Here is a 26,015-nt window from a genome sequence, read left to right on the forward strand (position 1 = left end):
TTCTTTTTTTTTTTCCATTTTATTAAGTTTAATTGTATTCACTGTTCTCCTCGATACAATGCCAGTGAGTTACAGTAGCATGATTGTTACAGACATTCAGACCATCAGGAACAGCAAGCAGTTAGTCAGTGCAGTGTAGTAAGACACTATTTGCACACTATCAGCCCTCTCAAACTCCACGTTCCTGATTTTTGAAATCATCCGAGGGAGAATTCGGATCTGAGGTGCACGTTTGCTCTTGTGAGGAAGTCCACACTTGGGTTTTCAGGCACTGATAGGAGCAGCTGTGAGGGATTCCAGTTTGGGGATTTGCAAACAGTTTTAATAAAGGCAACAGTAGAAAAACTCTCAAGCAATAAAGCGACAGCCTTATATAGAACTGTGGTATTCAGGTGAATGCAATGAACCTAAGTGGAAGTACAGATTCAGAAACTGATTTTGTGCGACAGTAGTGAGGTGTCAGCTTACTTAAGTGCGAATATGGATCCGGGTGAATGGAGCATGCAGCCAGGGCATACTCCGTCCTTCAGGTCCTCACTCCCCTCGGTTACAGATCAAGCTTCAGCAGCAACCCACACAGTGAGAGAAAATCCCCAACAGCAAAGTTTCTACCCCCAATGCATCTTAGTACTCTATATAAGAAAACCCTTAACCATACAGATTTTACAACAGCCAATCATCTGCTGGTACGCCAGTTTCCATTTGGTCCTCGGTGAAATCCTGGTGCTCAGGATAAACCAACCGTCAAGTGCAACTTCAGGTTTGTCAACTTAACAGACACTCTCAGACCTCTGCGACAGTCATAAATGGGAATTTACAACTGAAGGAGGAAAGGTGCAGACTTTGTACAAACCTGTTCCCTCTGCATCCAATCACTAGTAAAAACACACAACACCCTTACTCTCTACATCTATATTCCGCTCGCCACTATACACACCTACAAAAATTCCCCTTCAACACTCTTGACAAATTTCACTCATACAAAATTTCCTTGTGCAGATGAATACAGCCAGTAATTTTCAACTGTGCATTTAACCTCAGTAAAAGATGACTTCAATTCCACACAGAAAACCATTTCCCATGTAGGTTCAGGTGACTGGGTGGCTAAGATGTAGAAGCATTCAACAGATGAGACATTTCAGAAGCACCTTCTCCAGATAACGGGTCATACAGTGTAACTTTGACTTTTCGTACAGATATGGGAAAAAGCTGTGGTCAAAGCCAGTGATTCGCAAACCTTTCTTTTTGAATGTGTCCCTCATCAGATAAACCAGTTATGTGTGCCTCTAGCAGAGCACTTGAAATGTGGTAGGCCTATCTACGTTTGACTTACATATTTTAAAACAAATTTTTGTTTTTGTTATTCCAAAAATGTGTTAATAGTTCTATAATATTTATTTATATTTTAATAGTAAATGTGAACAACATGCTGAAAGGAAAAAAAAATCAATATGAAAAGGCATAAATAACCTAAAATCTACCATTATTCAATTTACCTCGGGTAGGCCTACTCTGGGATATTAGTAAAAAATTTGAGAACCACTGGTCTTAACTGAAAAATATAATTATACTTCAGTAAACTTACACTTAAAGCTGTACTTCAAGGGTTACGGTTTCTTTTTTGCAATGCCAAAACAACTTCACATACAATTGTCTCGCGGTAGTTTAGAGGCTACATCTTAATTAGTTCTAGTACCAGTAAAACATTCAACGGACACAAAGCAACACACACAAAGATGCAAAAACGATCCCTCGGTGCTACATCTTTGGTGTTAAATGTTTTGTAGTGAGCAGCATCAAATCCTTCCTATGACTGCGGGAAAATAGTGGATAAAAATGAGTACATTCGGTAAAAGTGGTGAATTCACATTTCAACCGGCTCCCCCTTAGTGCCGTTCCCAGCATGACAGTAAAGAAACGCAGAAAAGAGGCACCGACAGTGGCACTGTAGTAACAGCAGTGTTAATGCTAATCGATGGCCGCCTGGAGTCGTGTAGGAAGCAAAGCGCTGAGATGGCTCAAAGGGATCATGGTTCGGGCGAAATCAAATGCTACAACAAGCTAAATAAAGCCAGGTTCAAAGTTATCCATCTAAAAAAAATCACTTGGAACGTATACAACAACACCAACACTGAAGCTAGCAAAATGGCGAGGACTGACACTATTACGAACACGCATATTCAGCAATAAAGAGGGGAACAACACAACTGCATACATACACAAGCGAGTATAGGGTACAGGTTCACAAAGCTATTCATGTATAAACACAAACATACTCAAGCAGCAATGTACAAGCATCAATCCCGAAAACATTAAACAGCCCGCTTGCTATAAAGCAACTTACAATCTCATATTAGTCTGGTTGCATGAGAGGTTACAAGCGAAGAACAAGGCTAAACTAACACTAAGCTATTAAGTATGTCTACAGATACTTCATATCCCTGTGACATATTTACCTAGACTTCAGCTACACATTCAATTCAAATTCCCTTCTTAACATTGGAATTCTAGTACTGGTATTCCAATAAAAGTAATATACACACCAACATCATATTAGTCAATATTAGTATCCCATTACAGTCATGTTTTCAGACGTATATTGGATGGTTATTTCCACATGTGTGGCTGAGCAGTTTATTTGTATGTCATCATGTTTTTCTGTTCCTTTCCAAACTTAAAACACCAGAAAGGCTAAGCATACCAATCACAATGCCTTTCAAGAAAAAAAGAATCATCCTTGCAGGCTAATGGAATTCCAAATAAAACTGCAGAAGTAGCCCAATTAAATGCAAGTAAAACCGGCCCAACTTACCAAGGAGCCCTGAGCTATCCTTATGCTAAGCTAAATAAAAGAGCCTGAACACTTGGGACTCGATTTGTAGGGGGGAAATATGTTTACCAAAGGATGGATGAGCTGGAATTTGGAGAGGGCTTGAACTTGAACTCCACCCTAACTGCAATTCCATGAGCAGTCACATAAACCAAAGCTCCCGCTTGTAGTATAACTGCACATGGAAATGATGCTCAGAGCCCTGCCCTCATGAGTGTCAATCCGCTGGGTACTGCAATTAACAATCAGCCTCTACAGACCCTGTTTGATTATCACACCAAAATGGGGGGAAATTTGGGAAAACGGGAGGATCTGGACACATCCCACAGCACCCACAGGAAAGATACATAACTTCCCAACCCAAAGCAGAATAAATTACAACCTTCATTCTGGTACGTCCTTCTGAAATTGTAAACAAGTCTATTATTTTTGTTAAACAGTCAAATATGTTGATGTGCACAGTTCATTATGGGGTAGGGCAGCTGGGTCTTCACGGTGTGCTTTGTAGTGCAAAGGGGTGGGGGTGCCGACGTCTGCCCTGTGGGACGATGCAATGGTATCCTGCCCTCTTCATTGGGGGGGGGGGGGGGGGGGGGGGTTGAGGGGGTGGAAGGGGAGGTTGGGGGTTGGGGGCTTAGAGAGTGTTTTCGTTGTTCGGGGTTTCTGCATTAGGGGACTGCAGGAGGGTCTGCTGGGCTAAGATGGAGAGAACATAGTGACAGTTATCATCAAATGTATTTTGAAATATAATAAACACCATTAACACCGGAACAACAAATTAACCAAACAACCCCTCTGTACCAAGAGGCAGCAAACTGCATACAAAAGAAATATACCAGAGCCCAATTTTTCTTTTCATAGAAGAAAAAAGCATAGCCCAGAACGTAGTTGTTCATCATTGATGCAGGTAGACGGGAACCCAGCAAAAGTGCCAGAGTCAAAGCAGTAATGCATGCATAAAACACCAGATAAGGGTATGATGAGAGTGTGAAGTAATAGCTGTTTTCTTTATATTCACACAAAATACCCTCTGCTCTAGTACTAGATGGCAAATGTGGGCAACAGAAAATATATAAGCTAAGCATACATTTGATTACACTTTGCTAAAAGAAAAATCAGGTCCCTGGCAACAATGCCTATATTTGTCGAATTAATTAATAGGTATAACAGATACTCAGTCACCCTTAATATGAGCAAGTTAATTGCAAAATATTTACCCTGCTCCCAAGGGTAGAGATGTTTTTGTGTATTATTGTGTGTGCTGTGAGAAACACTTTATTGAACAAGAAGCCATTTAATTTCTCTTAAACTCACATTAGTTTGAACATATGAGTTATATAAAACATAAAATGTAAAACTGTGCTAAACTGTCTCAAAGGAAGGCAGTCATGCAGTTTACTTTACTACTTAGCCCACATGCAATCTTAATGAGATTTGTCATTACAAGGTATGAGTGCTGTTAGTTGGTTGCAGTGACTGGATTTGGAGAGTCTGGTTCATCTGGTTCAACAGCCAATTTTCCAGCACAATAGAGCACATGCTACTGAGTTCAAAATTCTATATCATACTTCACTGACTTCCAAAGACAGTAAAGCTCCCATTCCAACGTAACATTACGAAATATGGTATGGACACAAAGAAACTGGGTACTGTCAAAAAGGCATTTCAAATTAACATCTGCCTTAAACACCTTGTTGAAAATCAGGCCCTCAACATTTTTCTAAGTGAAGAGTACTTAGTTAAAATACAAATGTTGTTTGTTAGGTAAACATTAAAATTATTGATTATTAATGGGCCTTCTGCCTTCGTGGTGATACCATATTTTTATATTCCTGGGTTACACTGATGTTGTCCACTTCTGTATGTCTGTCTGGATAAAAGTGTCTGCTAAGTGACTGTAATGTAGTATAATATGATGAATGGGAAAAGCATTGAGACAACATTTTGTTTACAGTAGAGTATTTAGTATGGAAATTATCCCAAATTTTTAATTCCCTCTTCACTGGGAATTTATGTGCAAAAAGGCAAAGAGGAAAAATAACCCCAAATGTCTAACTTCATTGGTTTTATCAGGTAACAAAGCTATAGTCTTTACCCACAAAACAACATTGTAACACTATTTCCTTATCCCTTGGGTTCTCATTAAAATATTATATTTGGAAGAAGAAGCAAGATTTTTTGTTTAAACAAGCAGTATTTACAATAAAGTCATTTTTCAAATGCTGCTATTAATTGTTTTCTGGATCTCCTGAAATTTCTCTTTAAGCTTATGAGCTCTTCATAAAACAAGAGACCAAAATGTAAAAACAGTCACAGTAGTAAATCCAAACTCATAATAACTAGAACAGAAATAAGAACCATTCTTGTATGTAGCTGAACAGGAAGAGAGCCAACCTCTGTTCAGCTACCTGTTAACTGAAATTACTACCATTACTTCAATTTTCTTGCTTGTTTAGAGATATCACTGATTTTAAAGACACAGTTCAAATTCAATGTAAGTACATTTTCTGCAAATCCCCCCGGCTTGAAGCAAGCTCCCAGCATGATCTCAATAACTAATGTAGGAAAACACTGCACGCTGTGATAACTAAGTAAGAAATACTGATTCACATGATTGGCTTAGCAAACCCTCTCTTTTCCTTCATTCCCTACTCTCCTCAGCAACAATATTACAAAATTAATGATCTTAAGTCAGTGTTACTGAGTGATGGAACACAGCCCTTCACATTACAGACAGTGGAGAAAGGCCATTACCTTGTGGCTCCTGGGACACAACAGCCTCTGGATTCTCTCCCTTGGTGACTTCCGCATTCAGACCCTCTGTGTTGGGAAAGACAGGGGCGAGAGGAACAGAATGGAGGGTTACAGTGCATGAGGCCTATTTCTCCACTCTAAAACCTAGGTCACGAACTATGAGATGCTGGGAAAGTGTTTTAAGACAGCATTTCTAGAGGTTACGCTCCGCTTGCCTAAAATATCCCGCAGTTTACACTCCTAAATTAGTTATGGCCACAAGTAGCCTACTCATTTGTTGATGTGACTGAGCCACCCTGTTGGTGAGGACACTATAGCAGCAGCACTGTAGAGGCAGTCATCCACCATTTGCAGTTCATAGTGACTCAAATGTAAGAAAAATGGTGTTTCCAAGCAAGAGCGCCACCAAGGATTTTGGGCCCCAATGAACAGATCTCACATCAGCAGTGTTGTTTTCATCAACTCAAATTATGATTCAATTTTATGTCAATTCCCTGTTTTTTTTTGTTTTTTTTTATCACGTTGATAAAGACTATAACTACACAAAATCCCTTTTTGGAATGATGACTGTCTGTGAGTAATTCGTTTCACATTGCATTTGACAAAAATTATGATCAAACGAAAAAAAGACGCATATGATAAAAAAAAATATATAATAGGCTAATGTATGCATGAGTGTGCTGATATATTTCACCGATGGAACTTCTATATAAAAAAATGTTTAATATGTGTTGATCCCGTTGTAAGCACGCATTATAGAAATCAATTGGTCAATGCATGCCTGTCATTGGCTTAATTCCTCATGACATTTGAACTTGAATGTTCATCTTCACTTGAAAACGTTAGCATTAACGTTAGCTAATTACGTCCTTCGTTGCTTCTTCGGGAAGAAAAAGACGACAAGCATGGCAGCATTTTAAATATAATGAAACCATGAATGTGACACATTGCATCGTCAAAGTCGGAAGACCAGATAGGCCATGTGGCGAAGAAGAACTTACATCCTCAAGAGTAAACATACAACCAATTTGAAGAGGCATCTGAGGCTTCGACACCCCGACATTTATGCAACGGTAAGTGGTAAACTAGCTACACGACACACGCTTTGGCCAGTTACCATGCATGTTCAGGGTTAGCTGTTCCGGTAGCACCATAGCTAATACAAGGAAGTTCTGAATAGTCAGTATAGCATGGAGTATAACCCTGTTAGCTAGCCTTTTTCAGTTCTAAATATTTTCCATTAATAGTTAGCTAAGCATCACCAGCACAAAATATGGAAGCTTGCTAAATTAGCTAAATCCGGTTTGGATTAATTAGCCATGTTCGCTAAATTCTACAGTTCACCGGTGCTCTCTTCTTAATGATAGGGGCTTAGGGAGGTCAAAATGGAGAATGTCGCCAGAAGTGTATGCGCGTGAGCTTGACTATACATTTCTCACAGAAAACGTAGTTTGTCGACTTTTTTTAGTTCACTGCAGTGGTGATAGAAGTGACAAGTAAGTGCTACTGCTGTCCTTCTTCACAATGTTCCAAACAGTTGATTTTGGTTAGCCTAAGGTTTGGCCTATGTCTTATTTTTTTTCTCAACCTATAGGCTATTTCTCAGCATCTTAATGGCTTGCGTGACTTTTATTAGCACAACTCCTTATGCTGACAAATGCCAATAACAGACTCCAAAGCCAAATAAAATCCTAAAACCAAGACTATATACTGAAAGCACAATAGGCTACTAGTACGAAAGAAGCAAACTGTATGCCTTCTATATTTTCAAAATTGTGAAATGGGTCTAATAATTCATAATTGTTTACATGGAGTTTTATCAACAAAGGATCTATGAGTTTTTGAATAAAACTTTTTTTAATCATTAATCTCAGTAAACAGTAAAGTAATAGTAAAACTGCTTTGTGACCATGTCATTCACACTGCAGCTGGACATGGCTGTATGCACATGTGAAGCAGAGTTCACTTGTGTAAAAGAGATGTGCACTGTCGCAACAGATTTTTTTGTCAGTAAGTTACAAAGTATTTTGTAGTCACGGCATTTACTTTTAAGTTTGACTGAAATACTACGTTGTTCTTTTCATCAACTAACAAACATGATTTTATTCATTTTTGTCTTGACTAAAATTAATAAAGTGTGACTAAAATGTGACTGAAACTAAAATAATTAATTTCAGTTAAAAGACTAAGACCAAGACAAAATGAAAAACTGGAGGCAAAAACAACAGTGCTGCCCCACCACCCCAGAAAATCCTATGTTGTAGCCTAATATTTATTGAGGGCCCCTGTCAGTCGGTCACTGTTTCCAAGTATGCATTTTTCTTTCCTGAAGACTCTCTTTTAAGATGGTTTTATACTGATGAGGGTGCTATGTTGAATAGCTATATTAGCCCTGCATCACATCTGTTGATGAAATCAGTCTAAAGCCAGTCATATCATACGTAATGTGGTATCAGTGGGATGAGCATAACTAATCAACCCCCCTCTTTCTAGGGTATAATCAAGGGAAACCTTTGATTTAGTCGCAACTACATCTATTGCCTTATCTTTACATGCAAAAATGGATGACGCCACTGGTGGGCCAATGCCTCTGTGTCGTGCAATATATTGTGAGATTCTGTTCAGCGACATACTCTATTTAGTATTCAGTACGTCTTAATGTTCTCTATCATCATAGATCTTGTATATGAGTGGATAGTTTCTTACGCTGTATGCTGAAGCACAGTTTCTTCTTCTGGTAGGAGATGTAGCTGCTGACGGCACCCACCAGTGCCATGGCCACGGCACTGACAATGCCAGCAATGGTGCCTGTTTCTGCCATGGTGTCTGGCAGAGAGAAAGACAGGTCAGGGGTCAAACGCAGACATGCCGGCTCTGACAAACATCATGGGAAAAATAAACAGGACTTCAGACAAAATAACTGCTTAACTCTTCTTCAGGTTTTTATACCAGATACAATGTCGGTCTGTGCCAGCCTATTTGTAGAGCAAAAAGGAAGCGTTCTTCAATAATTTTCTTCCCTTCATTAGTCCCCACTGTATAATTTGATCTGGTGTGAGGTCCCCTCCCAGTCAGACATTACACAATTAATATGGTGCATGAAACATTTAATATGTATCTTCTTCATTAATTCCAAAAGCTATTTTAGTCCAAATGTATTACAATATAACAAAACCAAAAATACAGCCATCATGCTTACCATAGTTATTGTTGTCTTGCGGGCTTGTTCCTCCCTCCCGTTCTCCTTCAGGGAGTGAATGAAACACTATCAGGTTGCCATGAGAACTGGCGCTACACACTCATTAAAATTGTCTCGTTAGATGACACATACATGTTAATGCCCCAGTATTGAATTATAATTTTAAAGTCAGATCATTCCAATTGCATTTATTTGGTATTCTCTAGTTTTGGGACAATGCTGCAAGCACGCCTGCATGTATCTACCAAAATCACCAGAACCCCTCATACGAACATAATACATGTGCGTGCAAAAATCAGGTCTGGTTACCTTTGCCCTTGTCAGGACTGTAGCCATTATCTTTCCCTGTGTCAAAGAGATCGTCATCTGAGAACTTCCCATCTGAAAAAGAAATAGAGATGGTCAGCCATCTCTTTTTGACATGTGTGACACACGTGTGTTATCTATTACCCTCAGGAGGTCCAGGCAACAGGACAGAGAGAAACTGCGGCGGAGGAGGGAGGAGACTGGGGCCTCCTTTGTGCCAGGAAGAGAGTGAATTAGCCACAAGACCCAATGGGAGCTTAATTTCCATTCCCCATGCGTCTGTTAAATAAAAATAGACTGGGGACATTAGTTTGGGCATTAGTTTGTGAGGTGAGAGGTATGGGTTTAGCTTGTTTTATATGTCCCTCCCTCTCCCTAACAATCCTTGTGCTGACTCACAACATTATAGGCATCACATGGGATGCAGTGATGAGAAAAAAAGCAGAGGGAAAGACCAGGCTGGATGCTCTTAGTAAGGTGTGAGCAGAAGAAGGTCCCATCCAGGTTTTGTATGCAGGACTCCATGTTAGGTCTTGTTAATGGTGAAAGTTTTGGGGTGGGAGGATACACAGGTGGATTGTTTTCCAGCAGGAGAAGAGACAAAGTGAGAAGATGAGATAAGTCTGAGGAGTCCGGGCTCCAGGGCCAGCCACCAGCAAGGCGCAGTCAGGCAGGGGTTCTTACCACTGTTGCCTCCTCTGTTGTTTGGTCTCCCGTCGCCCCTGCCCCCGCTTCCAAAGCCTTTATCTGACAAGTACATGACATGCCATAAACCGCCCCACCGTCGATCTCACCACAGCCCATGTTCAACTGGGGGCATGCCTCTGCTACATGTCAGGCAGCAGTGAGGAGTACTAAGGTCTCTACAGTGCCATGGCTGGGACAGGGAAACTGAACATCTGAGCTAATAGGCCCGATCCACTGTAGGAAAATACCTGCATTCTTCACGAGTTACTGAACAGGTGAAATTTGGAAATGTTGCTGAACGTTACACTTTCCAACAGAAAAGGATCCATTTGTTTCTTTATCTCATAAAAAAACAATCAGAAAGTAATCCAAATGTAAAATGTTACCTCTATGAACCTGCACCATGGAATGCTTAATTATGTTTGTCAACTCTGAATGCACATGAACTTAGGTTGATTCATATTACGCATCTACTTCTTAGAAGAGCTTTTGATTAATGGCAATTAGTAACAGAGTACATCTCAAGAGACTTTCCAGTATGTAGGATATTGTTTACATTGCCTTTCATGGCAAAAACACACATTTTTTTACTTATGAGTAATATGAAATAATTAGCCTAATTACAGTGAGTCTGCATAGTTCACAATGGAGACTGAAAATAATTATTCTTATGACTTAATGTAAACAAATGGTTATCTAGCTTTTTCTATGTTTTTTTTTCTTCGTACGTGATGATGAACTATCAGAGGATGATGCACCTGTGACTGTTTTTGATTGGGTCCACTATTCTTCTCATAGCATGTTGTTAATAACCTACACCAGCAGGTGGCACATGACCCAGGCAGAGATTATGGCCAACATGTAAAACACAGCTATCATATTCAGCTATAAGCAGTGTGGGCTGGACACCCCATTTTCTGATTTGTCAAAGAATATTCAACCATGCCATTATCTATGATAAGGCTCCAGCAACCACCCTCCTTCCCCTACTAACCTCCTTTGCTGTTTTTGTCCTTTCCTCCAATATCATTTTTTGGATCCAGAGCATCACTTAGATCAAAGTCATCAGGTGCTGTGAAGGATTTAAGAAAGATTAGACAGATCCATCCTGAAAATTCTGTTTTTTCTTTTTATAATCTTACACAATGATAATGCTACAACTGTAAACCTGGACTTGTAAATTAATGCACATCTGTGACAGTTGTGCATTTCTGGTCAATATAGAAAATTCCACAATATGACAATATTTCTTACATGCAAACATGTGTTCTTTAAGGCAGTGGCTTGTCATGACATACAATCAAGACCTACAGTACAGTATTCCTTTAGTCTGTATCAAAAACTGAGATTTTCAAATTCTAAATGCTGGAACAGTAGGGTAAAATCTGGGCCAATGACAGAACAGCTTGGTACTTGCTTTGCAAATGAAAAAAAAGTAACTTATGTTACTAGTAGTGTTAGGCCCATTTAAAACATCCTTGCAAACTATGCCTTGTTCAGTGCTGACATCTGTTTACTTGATTTTGGTCACACCACTGGTTTAAAGACTCTGGGATACTTGTGATTAATATGAATACTGTATGTTTGCATTACACTATGTTTAACGTTACCACACATGGACAGTTTGTGTTTTCCAGACGCATGGATAGACAGACAAAAGTGATTCACCAGAGAAACTATTTTCACAGTTTCTTTAAGCACATCATCCATGGTTGCCACAGCAATTACGAACAGCCTTTACTTTCAAGTTAACATAAAATGTGCCCTCACAACACCTCATTGAGGTGACAGAACATGACAGTCTCAGGAATTCAGTCTCTTTATGTTGGAAACCTTCAACAGGCAATTAATTGTTCTCCAGAGAGATCAAAGAATCACCTCTTTATTCCATATGACAGTACAATTCTGTCTAGAATTCCCACTTGTCTGAGGCTTGTCTATTTCTGATAATTTAATGTTTAGAAAATGTATCCATGCACCAAATTTTTCAGTCCAGTCAGTCTACAGTTCTCAGGCAAATTTTTCTCATTGTGAGCAGTTAAGCTAACACACTGAGGTGAACAAATCGTGCAAATTCTGAAGATAAAAATGAAAATGGCAATAAAATACCAATAAAAATTGGACATGTAGCATTAAACCTAATGGAAAGGTCTTACCTTCTGTTCACTTGTTTGTATTTTATAAAGCCCACAGTATGGCTTACATCAGGGGTGTCCGATCTTATCCGAAAAGGGCCGGTGTGGGTGCAGGTTTTTGTTGTAACCCAGCACTAAGACACCTGATTCTACTTATCACTGTTTTGATTGAAGACAATCATCAGTTAATTAGTTGAATCAGGTGTCGTAGTCCTGGGCTGAAATAAAAACCTGCACCCACATTGTCCCTTTCTGGATAAAATTGGACACCCCTGGCTTGAGTGATTCCCAAAGAAACTGTAAACACATACACATACAGAGAGTTGACAAGAGACCAAATGTGACCAATGGGAGGAGTCGTTTGTACAGGATGGTAGTGACACACAGTGAGCTAACACTGCGTAAACATATTAGGGTTCTGCATTAACGTGAAACACTTACTGTCTAAAAAAAAAAAAACTGAGGCAGCCTATAGGTGCCCCATAGAACTGACATGTCTGGTGTTGTTGAAGTAAAACTGTGGTTTGGCTGGAGGTAAATAACAATGTGTTATTTCATTAGGTTAATTTCAACTCCTTTCTATCCATATTTAATTTGCCAGAATTTGTGCATGGGTGGGTATTAGTATTTCTTATGGATGCATTATTAGTATTCTGTTCCTGTATTCTGCTTCTGCTAACAGAAAAAAGAACATCTGCAAAGCAGTAAAGTTGATGCATGTCTTCCACTGTCCTCCTGAATGCAGTCTTTCTGGACTGCAACATTCTGAAAATACTGACCACTTTCCCAAAAAATATAACTGATGATGTTGCAAAACTGGATTTGTCTTTCATTTAAATTAAGACAATGCCCCAAATTCATATTATTATTACTCTTAATATCTAATCCAACACAGAATCCTTGTCATCATACTAATCTAAATCCATAGTCTATACAATTTGCATACACAATCATTGAATGCTGATGAGTGCATGAAGTGGCCTATAGTTGTTCTAGAAAATGTAAGAGACAGCATGTGACAGAAGAATCTATTGTATATGTACAAACATATGAAAAAAAAAATTAAAAGTTTTCCGTACTACGAACTTAGAGCTTCAAGCGTCAGACATGGATTTATATATTGTAGCTTTACCATCTCCTACAATGCACATACTTTTCCTATTTTATCATTATTCCCAGTGGAATATCTGCTTTGTGATCATGGTCATCATTAGTCCAGTGTGACTGATGCACAGTTTGAGTAGCACACATGCATGTCTATATGTCACATGCAAGTTATTATACTGCTGACTGATGAACTGATTTTTTGATGTGGTTCATTATGGCATGGTATGTATCAGGTACCATTTTGTAATTGAAAAAAGCACAAGATTCATATGGGTTCAAAAAGTTTTAGCAGTTGTGTAAATCATGCAATCTTCTCAGCTTGCAACTTGCAAGGGTCGCTGATGTGCTAAGAGATGCTGCAGTCCCTACCAACTGAAACCCTCCCATCCCTGGGCAAGGTTAGACTCAGTTGTGAATCACCCAGCAGGGCTGCCGGCCAAAGTCAGCACTGGCACGGTTCTGATACCAGACCGTGGGGTCCATCCATACATTAGAAGTGTCCCTTAGCAGGATGAGCTACCCAGCAGCCCCTGGAAGTCATTGTTTGACTGGTACTTCATTTCTGTGCCAGAGGGTTCTGAGCCATTTCCATCAGCAAAATCATGGCAACTGAAGTATAACAACTGTAGCAAGCACGTCACCAGCCAAACGTATGTTGTACAACATGCTTGCAACGTGCTTGAGGCAGAGATATCTCAGAGATTATATGGTAAAATCAGGGCTTCCCATGTGGGGACTCCACCACCAGCTGTACTGCTTGATGGAATAACCCAGAATCTAATCCTGACTGTGGCAGTGCCAAACCTGGCCAGAAATGTCCTTCAACATGCAGTGAGCCCCATCATGTTTGGGGAAAAGACATTTTTTCTTGATTTGGCTCTGTACAGTATTTTTTATACATAGGTCCATATGCAAAGGACCTGGTAGGCTGAGAAAGACCTGTGCAGTTTATGACCACGCAATTCTCTCCATAATGATGAAAAAAACCCAAACAGTCCGACAGATCTGGAATACACTTCAGGAGGCAGGCATGAATGTAGCAGTGACTACTGTCTGCAGAAGACTTCATGAACAGAACTACAGAGGCTACACTGCAAGATGCAAACCACTAGTTAACATTAAACAGGATGGCCACATTACAGTTTGCTAAGAATACCTAAAAGAGCCTGCAGAGTTCTGGAAAAAGGTCTTATGGACAGATGAGACCCAGATTCACTTGTATCAGGGTGATGGCAAGAGCAAAGTGCGCAGGCCAAAAGGAACTGCCCAAGATCTGAAGCACCCCTCTCTGTGAAACATGGTGGTGAGGGTGTTATGGTTTGGGCATGTATGGCTGCCACAGGTACTGCCTCATTTATTTTCATCGATGAGGACAGCAGCAGCAGAATTAATTCTGAAGTGTACAGAAGCTTCTTATCTGCTCAATTTCAAGCAAATGCCTCTAAACCCATTGCAAGCAACCAAGTTTTTCACATTTAAAAACTCTTATTTCCTGGCCAAGTCATTCACCTGATCTGAATCCAACTGAACATGTGTTTAATATCCTGAAGTTAACTAAACATTTAGTTAAGTTAACTAATTAACTAGTGAGTTCTCTTCCAATCCATAATAAGCTTTCTTCCTAAGGTCAGCAAGGTGGGCAGTGAATGTCTTCCTCCTGAATGCACACTCATCCTATTTTTGAAGGGGGTCTACAGGATCACAGCCAGTGCTGTATGGAGATATAGTAAGGGTTGTCATGTCATATGCAGAACCCTAATATGAGAAATGTGGTCCACATTGGGTCACAACTAATAGAGTACAGACCCGGTTGGAGCCTGGAAGGTGGGCGTGTGGTTCTGGGCGCTCTGGTTGTGGAACGGGGCAGTAAGACCGGTCGGACCGTGGCCGCAAAGATATCTTTCTGGGTCAGATCTGTTAGTAAGTGCTAATTGGTTAGATTGGTTGGGTAATTCATCAACAAGTTTTAAACACTCTGGAGAGGAGTTTAGTTGTTGGACAATGCTGAACCCAACGGCTGGAGTTCTCATTGTGGGCCTCAAATCATAGACTATCACATAAACCTTACAGGAACACCATCACTGTGTTTAGAAAATAACAGGATCCCCTATTCTTTATTCTAAATCTAAATGCATGTTTCTTCTGATTATATTGATCTACCTATGCTCAACTCTTTGGAGAGGATTTGTTTGTCTTGAGGATGGGTCATTTGCTCATAATTAATCTGGGATGAGTTGGTTTTGGGCTGTCCTGTTAAGAGTTTGTTTCAGTATGCAACACGCCTCAGTGTAGCACTGAGTCCGGCCATACCATTGATGAGCTAGAGCAGAAATCCCACAGTTCAGCCCATAATTTGGTGAAGTATTGCACAGGGAGAGAGTGTTCCAGTAAGAAGGACTGCTCTCCTCTCATTGAGCACCAGTGATTCAGTTGGGCACTTGCAATCTTCCAGATGCTCGTGAAGCACACTCCTCTAACACAAACACTGCACAGCTCACCTGGTGGATTGTGGAGTAAAAAGACACAGCTACTAGCAGTGCGTGTAGGTGATCCCTAAAAATTGACAGAAAATAAGACTGCAAGGACTAGTTATTCCTATAAATATAACTACATATTCCATATTGGAATTAAACAAAAAACTGGGGAGGAAAAACTAAATAATTCACAAATACTAATGGAAGCTGTGGTCCCAAAATATTTTTAGTATACTCCCCAGATTCTTGCTCTAAACTCCATGTCTATCTTTAAGTTCTCCCATGGCTACAATTTTACTTAATGTCTACTTAATTGTCTCCTTAATATCTTTTCCAACTGAATTCATCCCAGTGCTGTACAGGCCAAACTATCAAAAATGTTAGACCCAGCACAGACTGTAGTCTACTTGGTCAAAAGACCAGTGTCATCTGAAAGTTATCTAAAATTATCATGCAGTTTGTTACAAGAGTGTTTAGCACCAGGTCACATCAAGAGATTTCTTGGTGGTTTAGAAGTTTAGTGGTTAGTGGTAGTTGAAATGCCCATCTATTGAATCCAGAATGTTCTCTGTTTAAAAACTTACAGTAATATTCTTAACAAGGTCTATTGGCCATCAGTTGGAGGTACTTTGGGGAGTCCTGTTCGGGGATAGATCTAAAAAAATCTCCATCATATAATGGGGAGCATAGTTACCTTCCTGATTAGCAGTCTTAGGTTGGATTTTCACGGGTGCTTTGGTGGCAGTGGCGGTAGTGATGACCTGTTCCGGTTGTTTGGTTGGGGGTTTGTCATCCTGATCAAGGTTAGAATCTGTGGCAGGATGATATAATTTTTCACAAAAGAATTCAAGTTAAATAAAAAATGGAATCTTCAGACAAAATTAAGAAAGACTGTAATTGTGTACCTCCTCCAGTCACTTCCGCTGGCTCAGGTTCGGGTTTGGGAGCCGCTATAGCAGAAAAGAGAACTTTGAATATACATACTGAATATACACATTTTTCTTAGCAGAAGTTACATGGGGAGGCACTCCACACTGACTAGATTTGGGGATATTACTTACGTGCATTCGTAGGTGCACCCAAGGCGTCTGTGAGATCAAGGTCATTGGACAAAACTGCAAAACAACAGCAGTGGACAAAGCTAAAACTTCACAGAAAATAAATTAATAGAAAATCATCAACAGATGGAATCCAGAATTTGGTAAATACACACTATAAATCCATAATACCAGTGGAAAGCCACCACCAGATCTGTCGATTAACTGATGAATCTGGTTTACAACCAAATCCTCACAATTATACCCAATGCAAATCTTGATATCGTACGTTTTTAAGTGACTATCTGTATGGCAAGCCGTTTAAGCTTGTACACAACATTTTTTAAAAATCATGAATGAAATTGAATTTTAAACCGTAATAACTTGATATCAACAATAAAATTTTAACTAGTTATAGTTCAAGCAATTTCCCCATTTATTTTAAAGGGGCCTTTTATTTTTGATATCAGAACCTGAATTTTAACTAATTCAAATTTAAATTCTTGATATAACAAATTACATTTTAAGTAGTTATAATTGGAATTCTTGATATGGAGAATTGAATTTTTACTAGATAAAACAGGCATTCATGATATCCAGAATTGTATTTTAGCTGGTTCAAATTGAAAGTTTTAATTTTACCAAGTTAAAATTCAATTAGAAATGGAATCTGTTATTATCCACAGCAATGTAATTGCACTGACTTGCATAATACACGTTAAAAAGTGAGCACTGTTAAACAAGCAAAATAGGCGAGTACAATTTTTGTTTTCATTATTAATCAATTTAAATTGGATATGTGAACACAGCCTCAATGTCTCATATTTACTAGACTTTTGTTTCACTCTATTAATCTTTGTGCTCTTTCCTCACAAGCCGTTTAATTGTTCACTGGATAAAAATGGCAATGACATAAATGGAGTATCATTTAAAATTTTTAAAAGAAATGTCTTTTTCTTGCACTTGTTTTATATTGTATTTGTCATAGCGGCAAATTTCAGTGGTTTTGGATAAAGACATCTTCCATTAATGTGTGTGATGATGTAATGTTCCCTTTGTCATTAGAAGCATGGAAAGATCCATAAAAAATAAACAGATAAGGCTGCTGGGTGGCCTATCTTGTTCAGGCACGGTCCTAGTGGATGGAAGGTAGGGCCAACATTGGAGGGGTAATTAACTCGGTTAAGCCCACCCAACTCTACCTCCAATCGCTCATGATAAATCCATAATCTATGTTCTCTGATCAATGTCCCACTGAGCAAATTGTTAAAAATGAAATCATTTGTGCTGTCAATATGTTTAGCTGAGCAAGATATGGAGTGGTAGCACTGGTTATTGTCATACCGGTTTTGACAACTGTTGAGGAACCACGTCATGGTACATACAGCTTCAAAGGAATTAGCATTACTAATATTGCTATGTTGGCTATGTGAGACCTGTGGGAAATGCTGCTCCTCATTATGATTTGGTTCTGGAACTGAACAGACCCCACCATCCGGGATCGAATCAGAATCGTGCCAGTGTCGACAGTGGTGGGTGTATAATTGGCCATCAGTCAGGGAGGGTTAAATTGGCTGGGACCACATTTCATTGCTCTCTAGCAGCCCCCACTGGTCAACTGGGCACCCACAATCTGCATGGTAAAGCTTTACATGAAGTGTCTGCTTCCAACTCGTGTCTGTGCAACTTTGGCTCATGGGCAGCAGTGTACACAGAAGCAGCTGGCAACATCACATGCTTTGGAGGAGAGTGTGTGCTTGTCAACTCTCTTCAGCAATGCTGCATGAGCAGCTTGAATAAAATGTGTACAATGTTCCTGTGTTTCTCAAAAGCCACTTCCTCTCTGTATTTGCAGGCTGGCATGGCTAGTCAGTAGTTGTGGGAAGAGCAGATGGAGGCCCTAAACTCATCTTCCATTTGCACAGTCCAATATTCCTGGCTACTATTCCAAATAACACTTCCCCTTCCTGTAACCTCTCTCATCTAGGGCATATCTGCTCTGTGCCTTGATTCCGGTCAACACTGCAATTTGAAGAGCTGTGAAGAAAACCACAGTCTCTGGCAGCAAAAAGCAGCCACAGATTTCTTATTGGTCACATGACTCTTACCATCTCTATATGTCATGCTTCTGCCACCCCACAGTCATGCAGGTCTGTGCACAGAATCATATTAAATATAATATGGTTTTCAGGGAGGGAATGGTAACTTGAACCAAATAATCCATGAAAGATAATTATGTGCAACAACTTGAAAATACTGCAGCTATACTGTATCTATGTCAGTTTGTGTGTATATAGTATTTACATGTTTGCGTGTTGTGTTACTCTCCATTTGTGGGGCCTTATAATGTAATCTTAAAAGACTAAACCTAGTTTTGTTAATTCAAACAATCAACAACAAAAAAACTGTACTTCTGCACATACAGAACAATGGTAATAACTACACTAGTAACTGAGCAATTATGAATTTCACTGGACTACTGGCCTTGGCTGCTCACTCTATTAAGAAAGCTGATTCCCACCGCTGAACTCCCCCACTGATTATGTGGTTTATGTCGGCTGGTTGGCAGCAGCATGCAGAGAAGAATATATGGCACATGATTGCTGAAAGCAAGACTGCTGCTTTTCAGTGTGGTTAGACAGTGAAATAATATGTTCAGGAAATGTCACAATTGAAAATTCCATTCTGTTAAATACAGAGAAAATACCATACTAGCACATTTTACTTTACTTCCTATTAGGTGGTTACATTAATTTGTTCAATTGCTCATTTGTTCAATCTTAGTCCATGATCCAGATGACAAAATCAGGGGATTAACACAGGGCATGCTCTAAACGGATGTCTATGGACAAAAGCGTATTCACTCCAAAAAATCTTTTTGAATAATCCTTTAAATTTAAGGAAATTGGAAAGTATTTAGTAAGTAACTTGCTAAGTAACAGGTCATTTAAAGTGTCAATTTTATTCTATCATTTCAAAATTTATTAAAAATTGACAGTGCTCTTTAAATCTGCATCAACCTAGCAATCTCTCCTTTGTAGATGATGTCTTGGATAAGGGCTTGGATATCCTCCCTGATTAGACAGTTTGTGACTGGTTCCTGGCTAACTTAAATTGAACAGCCTTGTGACTGTATAAGAGAAAGCTGAAAATGGTGGATGAACAAATGTTATTAGAATTTAAGCATAGCTATCAGTCACACAAATCTGATTATCATAGTAACAAGTTAACAGTAGCTAGAAACGTACCTATACTCTTAGAGAGATAGCTATCTAACTATAAGATTGAACTGTTGATATCCCAAACTAAAATGTTAAGTGCCATACTACTGTGGGTAGCTAGATACAAATAATATGAATCCCCAACTTCAAAATTCACATGGTGTGTCGACCCCAAAACATCCATTTCTGAAATACTCCACTTGGAATGTGCCACATTCATTGCCATGTTGTTCTATCCAATTACATATAATAATCACTGAGCCAATCTGAGAAATGAGTGACACAGGGTGTATCTATCTATAACTTGTATATTGAGGGCAAGGAGTTCCATTCAAATGTTCATATCAAGCAGCCAATTGAAACAGGCAGTATTGTAGTTTATTATTCACATTTGGACAAAGGGGGCTTGCAGATGGCATGTCCACCTGAAGCACAGGTACTCAACGCAGTCAGACACCACATGATCTAGAATCTAATCCTAATTCCTACAGCTCACATAACTGTCCATATTGTCACACTGCAAAGGAGGGTTTCAGTTGGCATGGTAATCTCTGTCTCATGGCGCAATAGCAAGTCCTCTGGATAACTGAGTGTCTGGAAGGAATTAGTAGACCTGGGTACTGAGTTGTGATGGAAAACAGTACAAAACATTATTCAAACAAGTCCTCCAAATCTTATTGAAATGTGACAGCCATTATTTTAAAATAAACCATACTTTTCTGGCGTGTTAATTAGTTTTTCTTGCACAAGCTTAGAGAAATGGCTTCTCGGAATTGCACAGAAAAATGTATTTATTGTATGTGTTTTAAATGACACTAAAATGGTAATATGTCCAGACTGCTTGCAGTTTTCATTAGTCAGCTTGATTTAACAACCATAAACTTGTCCCCAGCTGAGCGGAGGACATAGTGGGAGGAGTTGTGAGTTTCTAACTTCCTGGCACATTCTTCACAGGATTAACCTTCTTTTAGTTCCCTTTATCTTTTTTCTTTTTTAATCAGAGCTTGAAAGCTGTTCATCAATACTGGTTAGATCAGGAACTTTAGGACAGACACAAGAATAAGGTGAATTGCTATCCTGCACCTTTTTTTAGCTGCTAATGCCTGATAATACTGTGATCTGTGCACATCTGGGTAAATCCTTGGTGCCTCTCAAGTTAGCTTAATGGCATTATCTACTTAAACAATGAAGTGGATTTTATGTTCTTAAAGTTTTATTGCTACAAGAGGACCAAGGGAAAACATTACACTTTTTCTTTCTCACAAACATTGGAGCCATTTTCTTTGTTGTTTTTCAACCTCAGGAGTTCATACTTTAATAGTATTGCTTATATATCTTATATGTAACACATTCTGCTTAGTTATCTCTTGAATTGTCAAGCCTATTTTTTGTTAAATTAATTCCCAGCGAAAGGTTTGGCATATCAAAAAGTTTTAGGATGATCAAGGATTCAGCAAGGTTAGAACAAATTGGTAAATAACCTTTCAAACTTTGGTAGCAAACTGGTCATTATTAAAGGGATCAAAATGCATTTTAACAGAATTAGTTGTCAATACATATGAAATAACAGTTGTAACTGTTTGTGTGTGTGTGTGTATTTGCTATTTGCAAACACAAGATGTGCATATATAATGTCAATTCTATACTTTTTCTGAAAAGTGAGTTAGATGGATACATATTTAAACTGTTGAGGCGCATTTTCCTAGATTTATTTGGAAAGTAGAATTAATGATTTAGATTTGCAGAAATCATCTGGCTGCACCCTGTTTTTCATATAACGCGAAGCAATCTGTAGTATTACAGTTCACTTCCTTCAGCCACCACCTGCCTATTGTAATTCACAAATACGATTACAGCATTTTTGGGGAAACTTCAATGTTCAACCATTATATGCCCCCATCTGATAACAAAAGGCGTTTCCACGACGTGCATTAACCCTTTTTGACCTTTAAACTATATCATTAACCTTTTGGGAGTGTAGTACATAAAGAATCAATTATTTATGTAGCTTTAAAATATGTGAACATCTACAGTATGTTGGGCTTGAGAAATCTGAACACAAGACCTTTTGTCTTTGCCCATGAGAAAATGTATCACATCATATAAACCTTTCAAAAGGTGCGGCAGTATCTTCCCATAATATATTAATTATAACGGTATGCAACGTTTAATTGTGTTACCGTTACTCTGTACAGTCCGTTTTTAAAACCAGAATCCGAGACATGAAAACAGCCCGCCGCATTCGAAGTGGGCTTGTCGCGGTTCCTAACAAAGAGGTGAAAAACGCTTACCTTTCACAGTCAGGAGAGAAAAGATTGCCAGAAGAGACCATGCTGGATATTTAGCCATAGTTCTGGGTCCAAACTGAGAATGCAGTTTCTAATATGACTAAATTATACAATAACAGTCGACTGTGGTTTTATCTGTTATTTACCCGAGCCTATATCCTATAAATTTTCCGACTTAAAAATCCAATTCAAATATCCGAATGGCAGCGCGACAGTCACACACAGTGCCAACAGTCTGCAGCACGCCTGTAACGCACGAGAAAAAATGAGAAAACGGCAACATCGAAATCACGTTGGCGCAACGCAGGGCGGATCCTTCATCGCCAACCCTGTTCTCTTTCTTATGGAGGACCGATCCCCCTTTTACACTCTCTGCTGTAGACTGAAATTGTCTTACGACAATTTGTGCTCACAGCTTACACATCTCTGAATAAGTTAATTTTCTTCCTGAATTCCATGCAACACTTTTTAAAGAGGCATTTATTCGAAAGTTGAACTGCAGGGCTCTCCAAAAGCAAACGTAGCCTACTATGCTAAAGATGATGGGTATCAGACACGGGCAGGGTCTGAACAACGGAATTCATTGATCTAATACTCGTCGAAGACAGACTATGGTGGTGTATTAATGAACATTCTTGACAAGATGTCCTAAAAGAACAGAGGTCCTTTTCACAAAGCACTGTGGTCACATTTCTCCCAGGATCCAAGCTTAATTTTGACAGAGCTATTGTCCTTTTCCTCTATACAATCCACAATTACTACCTACATACTTCTATACTAATATGTATGCTTTATATGAATACCCTCAGCGCATTCTAAATTATTCTGTATATTTCTTTTCTTCTGCCAAGTAGTGAGTAAAAACTGCACTTGTAGCATGGAATTATAAGGTTTTATTTCACATACCATGTTAAGGGGAGTCATTTTGACTTATATTTATATAATTTTTTAAGGATGTACAGCTATATATATCTACATCAACTGTTATTTAATTTCCAGGGGAAAAATAATTTCTGAACCCAATAAATTTTTATTGAAAATAATGAAAATAAAATCACAGCACTTCCACAGCGCTGATTCAAATGTCTAACTTCTAGAAAATGAAGATTTTAACAGACTACCGTTAAATGGAGGGAAGGAATTTTATAAGCTCTGTAGCGCTGTTGAGAGAAGGGGGCGGTGTCTGTTTCAAGCAATGTCTGAGCAGCATGCAGCTAGAAACATGCAGCTGTCTGGCGACTGCAGTATCAGTATAAATTACAGCTAAGAGAACGATTATTTTTTTGTTAGGGCAAAGATATGATTTTTGACATGGACTTGACCACGTGTCTGAGATGATAAAATTACTACCTTGACCAAACCAATTTAATGCACTTGTGTGTGTTTATTTTCCACAGTCTTGGCATCTCCTCAATAAGACAAATTGAGTTCGGAGCATGGAAGACAGCCATATTTTATTGACCTGAAGACTTTCACTTGAAGGCCAACTCAGGTAATATTTAAATTTTATTCACATTGGATTAACATAATTTATAGTCCTCAGAGTATTTCTTTTCTGAGATCAATGCTTTTTGCATCATGAAATACTGACACGCAAAAAAATATTTAACCAGAGTAACTTGAGCCAAAAACAAGATGATTCCTCATGTATTTCTGCATCTCCTGTTATGATTTGAGTGTATTTTCCCATTCATAATGACACAATTATGTTCAATGTATAAGCCACATGAGAACATAAGCCAGGACCCGAGCAAGCCAATATTAAGGGGAAACTCCACTACTGACAGTTTATAATGTCACCAATAACAATTAACAAGTGGGGAAAATTCACCGTGACTTCAATTTACACAATTTACCAAGGATGTCTGTGATTGAAGAAACATAGCATTTTGCCTCAGAAGGCATACAAATGATATTGGTGACCACATTTTAATGGGTTAATAAAAATAAGTCCTTCTTTTAAAACTCTTGGGACCCTTGGAAATCTTATCCCATGATTACATAACTGACTGTCCAAAAGAATCAGAAGAGCAGTATCCCCTTTTCTGGAAAAATGATTTCCCTCAATTCTAAAGTGCACCGTTCAGATAGGGACTTCTAATCCTGTAAGTGCTCCGATTTATTATTACTCCTATATACAGTATCTTAGAAGTCGGAGTATACTTTAATATGCTAATGCATACTGTATATACATCATCAGATGATATGGGTGTTTAAAGTACTCAACAGAACCTTAACATCTCCTTTTTCTGTGGTTTACAACCCTAAATGCAGATTGTAAAACCAGAGATGGTTCCCAGCTAAAATAAATAAGCTCTTTGCCTCTGAGTTCCTAGATGCCCTATATTTATTTAATCTCACTTCTGCTAACTTAGTCCAACCAAGCATGTAAGTAAAGGATAGTGTGATTGAGAATCGCCTGCCTGAATTTGCCCAGTTAAAGCACAAATCCCTTGCAGATCTCTGCCAGATGTGCTGCAGAATTTTTAACTCAGCGGGACGATGGAGGCAGATCAGAGTTGGATGGACTCCAGTTGCAGTCTAAAGAGATGAGTCTGCAAAAAGCAAAGGAAGGCAGTGATCACAGAGCTGCATGTATGAGCTGGCCTTCAGGAACAGTGTAAGGCTACATAAAATGGGGCAGTGTGGCTGAGAGCCTGATACCTGGTCTTTGAAGAGAATGTGGGCCACAATTGTCAACTGGTGGAGAAGGCTTGGGAAACAGACATTGTTCTCCAATTGATCAACTCATAAGTTACAGCCGATAGCTGTTTTTGTGACAGAATATAACAACTTATACTTTTGTCAAATTTTGTCTAATCTACCAGTCAACCAGCAGTTAATTAGATAATGGGGCCTGGGTAATTGCTGGAGACAAAAGCCTGCTTACCCACCAGCAACCTCCCAGAAATAGCCTTCTAGGTCCTAGAAATTCCCTTCTATATCTTAGAATCTACAAGTAGGTTAGTGTATAATTGAATATAAAATAAAGGTTTTTTGTTTTGGCCATGTGCAGTGACACACACATACACAACATGAGTCATCTAATAGGATAAAACTAAGAAAAAAATCTAATTATACCAGGGAATTTCTCTCACATACACACCCACACTCACAAATATGTATGTGCACACACAAACATACACAACATTCTGCTTTTCACTGCCAGAAATTTTAAAAACAAATGGACCAGTGTAGTCTCTCACCGAAGAGCACTTCTTTGTCTGTCTCTTTAGTCCAACTACTTTTTACTTCTACTTCAGTCCCATTCTGAAGATACATTTATCCTTTTCTGCTACCTAGTGTAGCTTCCATCCCCTTAATTCAGCCCACACGCTGCCACAACAATCAAGGACATCTTTGAATTTTCAAAGACCTCCCCGGATATTGACATCCCTGCTGACTGTCTTAAACATTTTCATAGGATTCAAAATATAGAATTGGAAAGCAGAATGATATGACCTGGACTGAGACAGAATTATGTCCTATATAACTTACTTTTAAAATTTATGTATGGATTTATGTATCATTGAGAAAAATAACTGGCTATTTGGCATAATATAAAAGACAGCAAACAACAGTTTCCCAGAGGGATACACACAGGATGTGTATATTTATTTTGATTGTTCTAAAGCTACTCACAGCACTTTAGCATTCACTCTTTCCATGTCATATGCCTTGCAGATTCATCTAGTGTATGGAGGCAGTAATGGGCCCAAAATACCTTCATAGTTTGACCAGCACATCCCTGGAGTTGTGGAGCGCCAACAGCATCTAGGGCTCCAAATGAACATGGAGAACTTTGTTCCATCCCAGAGAATATACTTAATAGGCCTGCTTCTGGACTCTTAAACCATGTTTGTGAGTGTGACTCTGGAGAGGTACCTGTCCCATTTTAATCCCAACATAAAGGCTCTGTGGCAAATGTGTCTGCACTTTGTCAGCTTCATGACTGAAGCAGCATAGGTGGTTCCCAT

The 26,015-nt window shown here is 39.0% G+C and overlaps 1 protein-coding gene and 1 long non-coding RNA gene across 5 annotated transcripts; one reads left to right on the top strand and one right to left on the bottom strand.

Annotated features, from left to right (window-relative positions):
* cd99l2 (CD99 molecule-like 2) lies at positions 1 to 22,587 on the bottom strand. Of its 4 annotated transcripts, XM_035411895.1 has the most exons (12): positions 22,042 to 22,587; positions 16,554 to 16,607; positions 16,398 to 16,442; positions 16,187 to 16,303; positions 14,825 to 14,932; positions 10,771 to 10,848; positions 9,774 to 9,836; positions 9,093 to 9,164; positions 8,784 to 8,828; positions 8,291 to 8,410; positions 5,585 to 5,650; positions 1 to 3,526 (listed from the first exon to the last, which is right to left on the bottom strand). In XM_035411895.1, the coding sequence occupies exons 1-12, from the start codon at positions 22,097 to 22,099 to the stop codon at positions 3,465 to 3,467; spliced, it is 888 nt and encodes a 295-aa protein (XP_035267786.1). In that variant the 5' UTR covers positions 22,100 to 22,587; the 3' UTR covers positions 1 to 3,464. The 4 variants fall into 4 exon arrangements, with proteins under 4 accessions (XP_035267786.1, XP_035267788.1, XP_035267787.1 ...); XM_035411897.1 differs by lacking the exon at positions 14,825 to 14,932 and having other exon boundaries at positions 22,042 to 22,583; XM_035411896.1 differs by lacking the exon at positions 9,774 to 9,836 and having other exon boundaries at positions 22,042 to 22,568.
* On the top strand, positions 6,428 to 24,690 carry LOC118224395. The gene is made up of 3 exons (XR_004764631.1): positions 6,428 to 6,657; positions 23,436 to 23,530; positions 24,498 to 24,690. It is a non-coding gene; the product is annotated as an uncharacterized LOC118224395 (long non-coding RNA).
* The last annotated feature ends 1,325 nt before the right edge of the window (positions 24,691 to 26,015 follow it).

This window comes from Anguilla anguilla, chromosome 3 (assembly GCF_013347855.1).
Source record: "Anguilla anguilla isolate fAngAng1 chromosome 3, fAngAng1.pri, whole genome shotgun sequence".
NCBI lineage: Eukaryota > Metazoa > Chordata > Actinopteri > Anguilliformes > Anguillidae > Anguilla > Anguilla anguilla.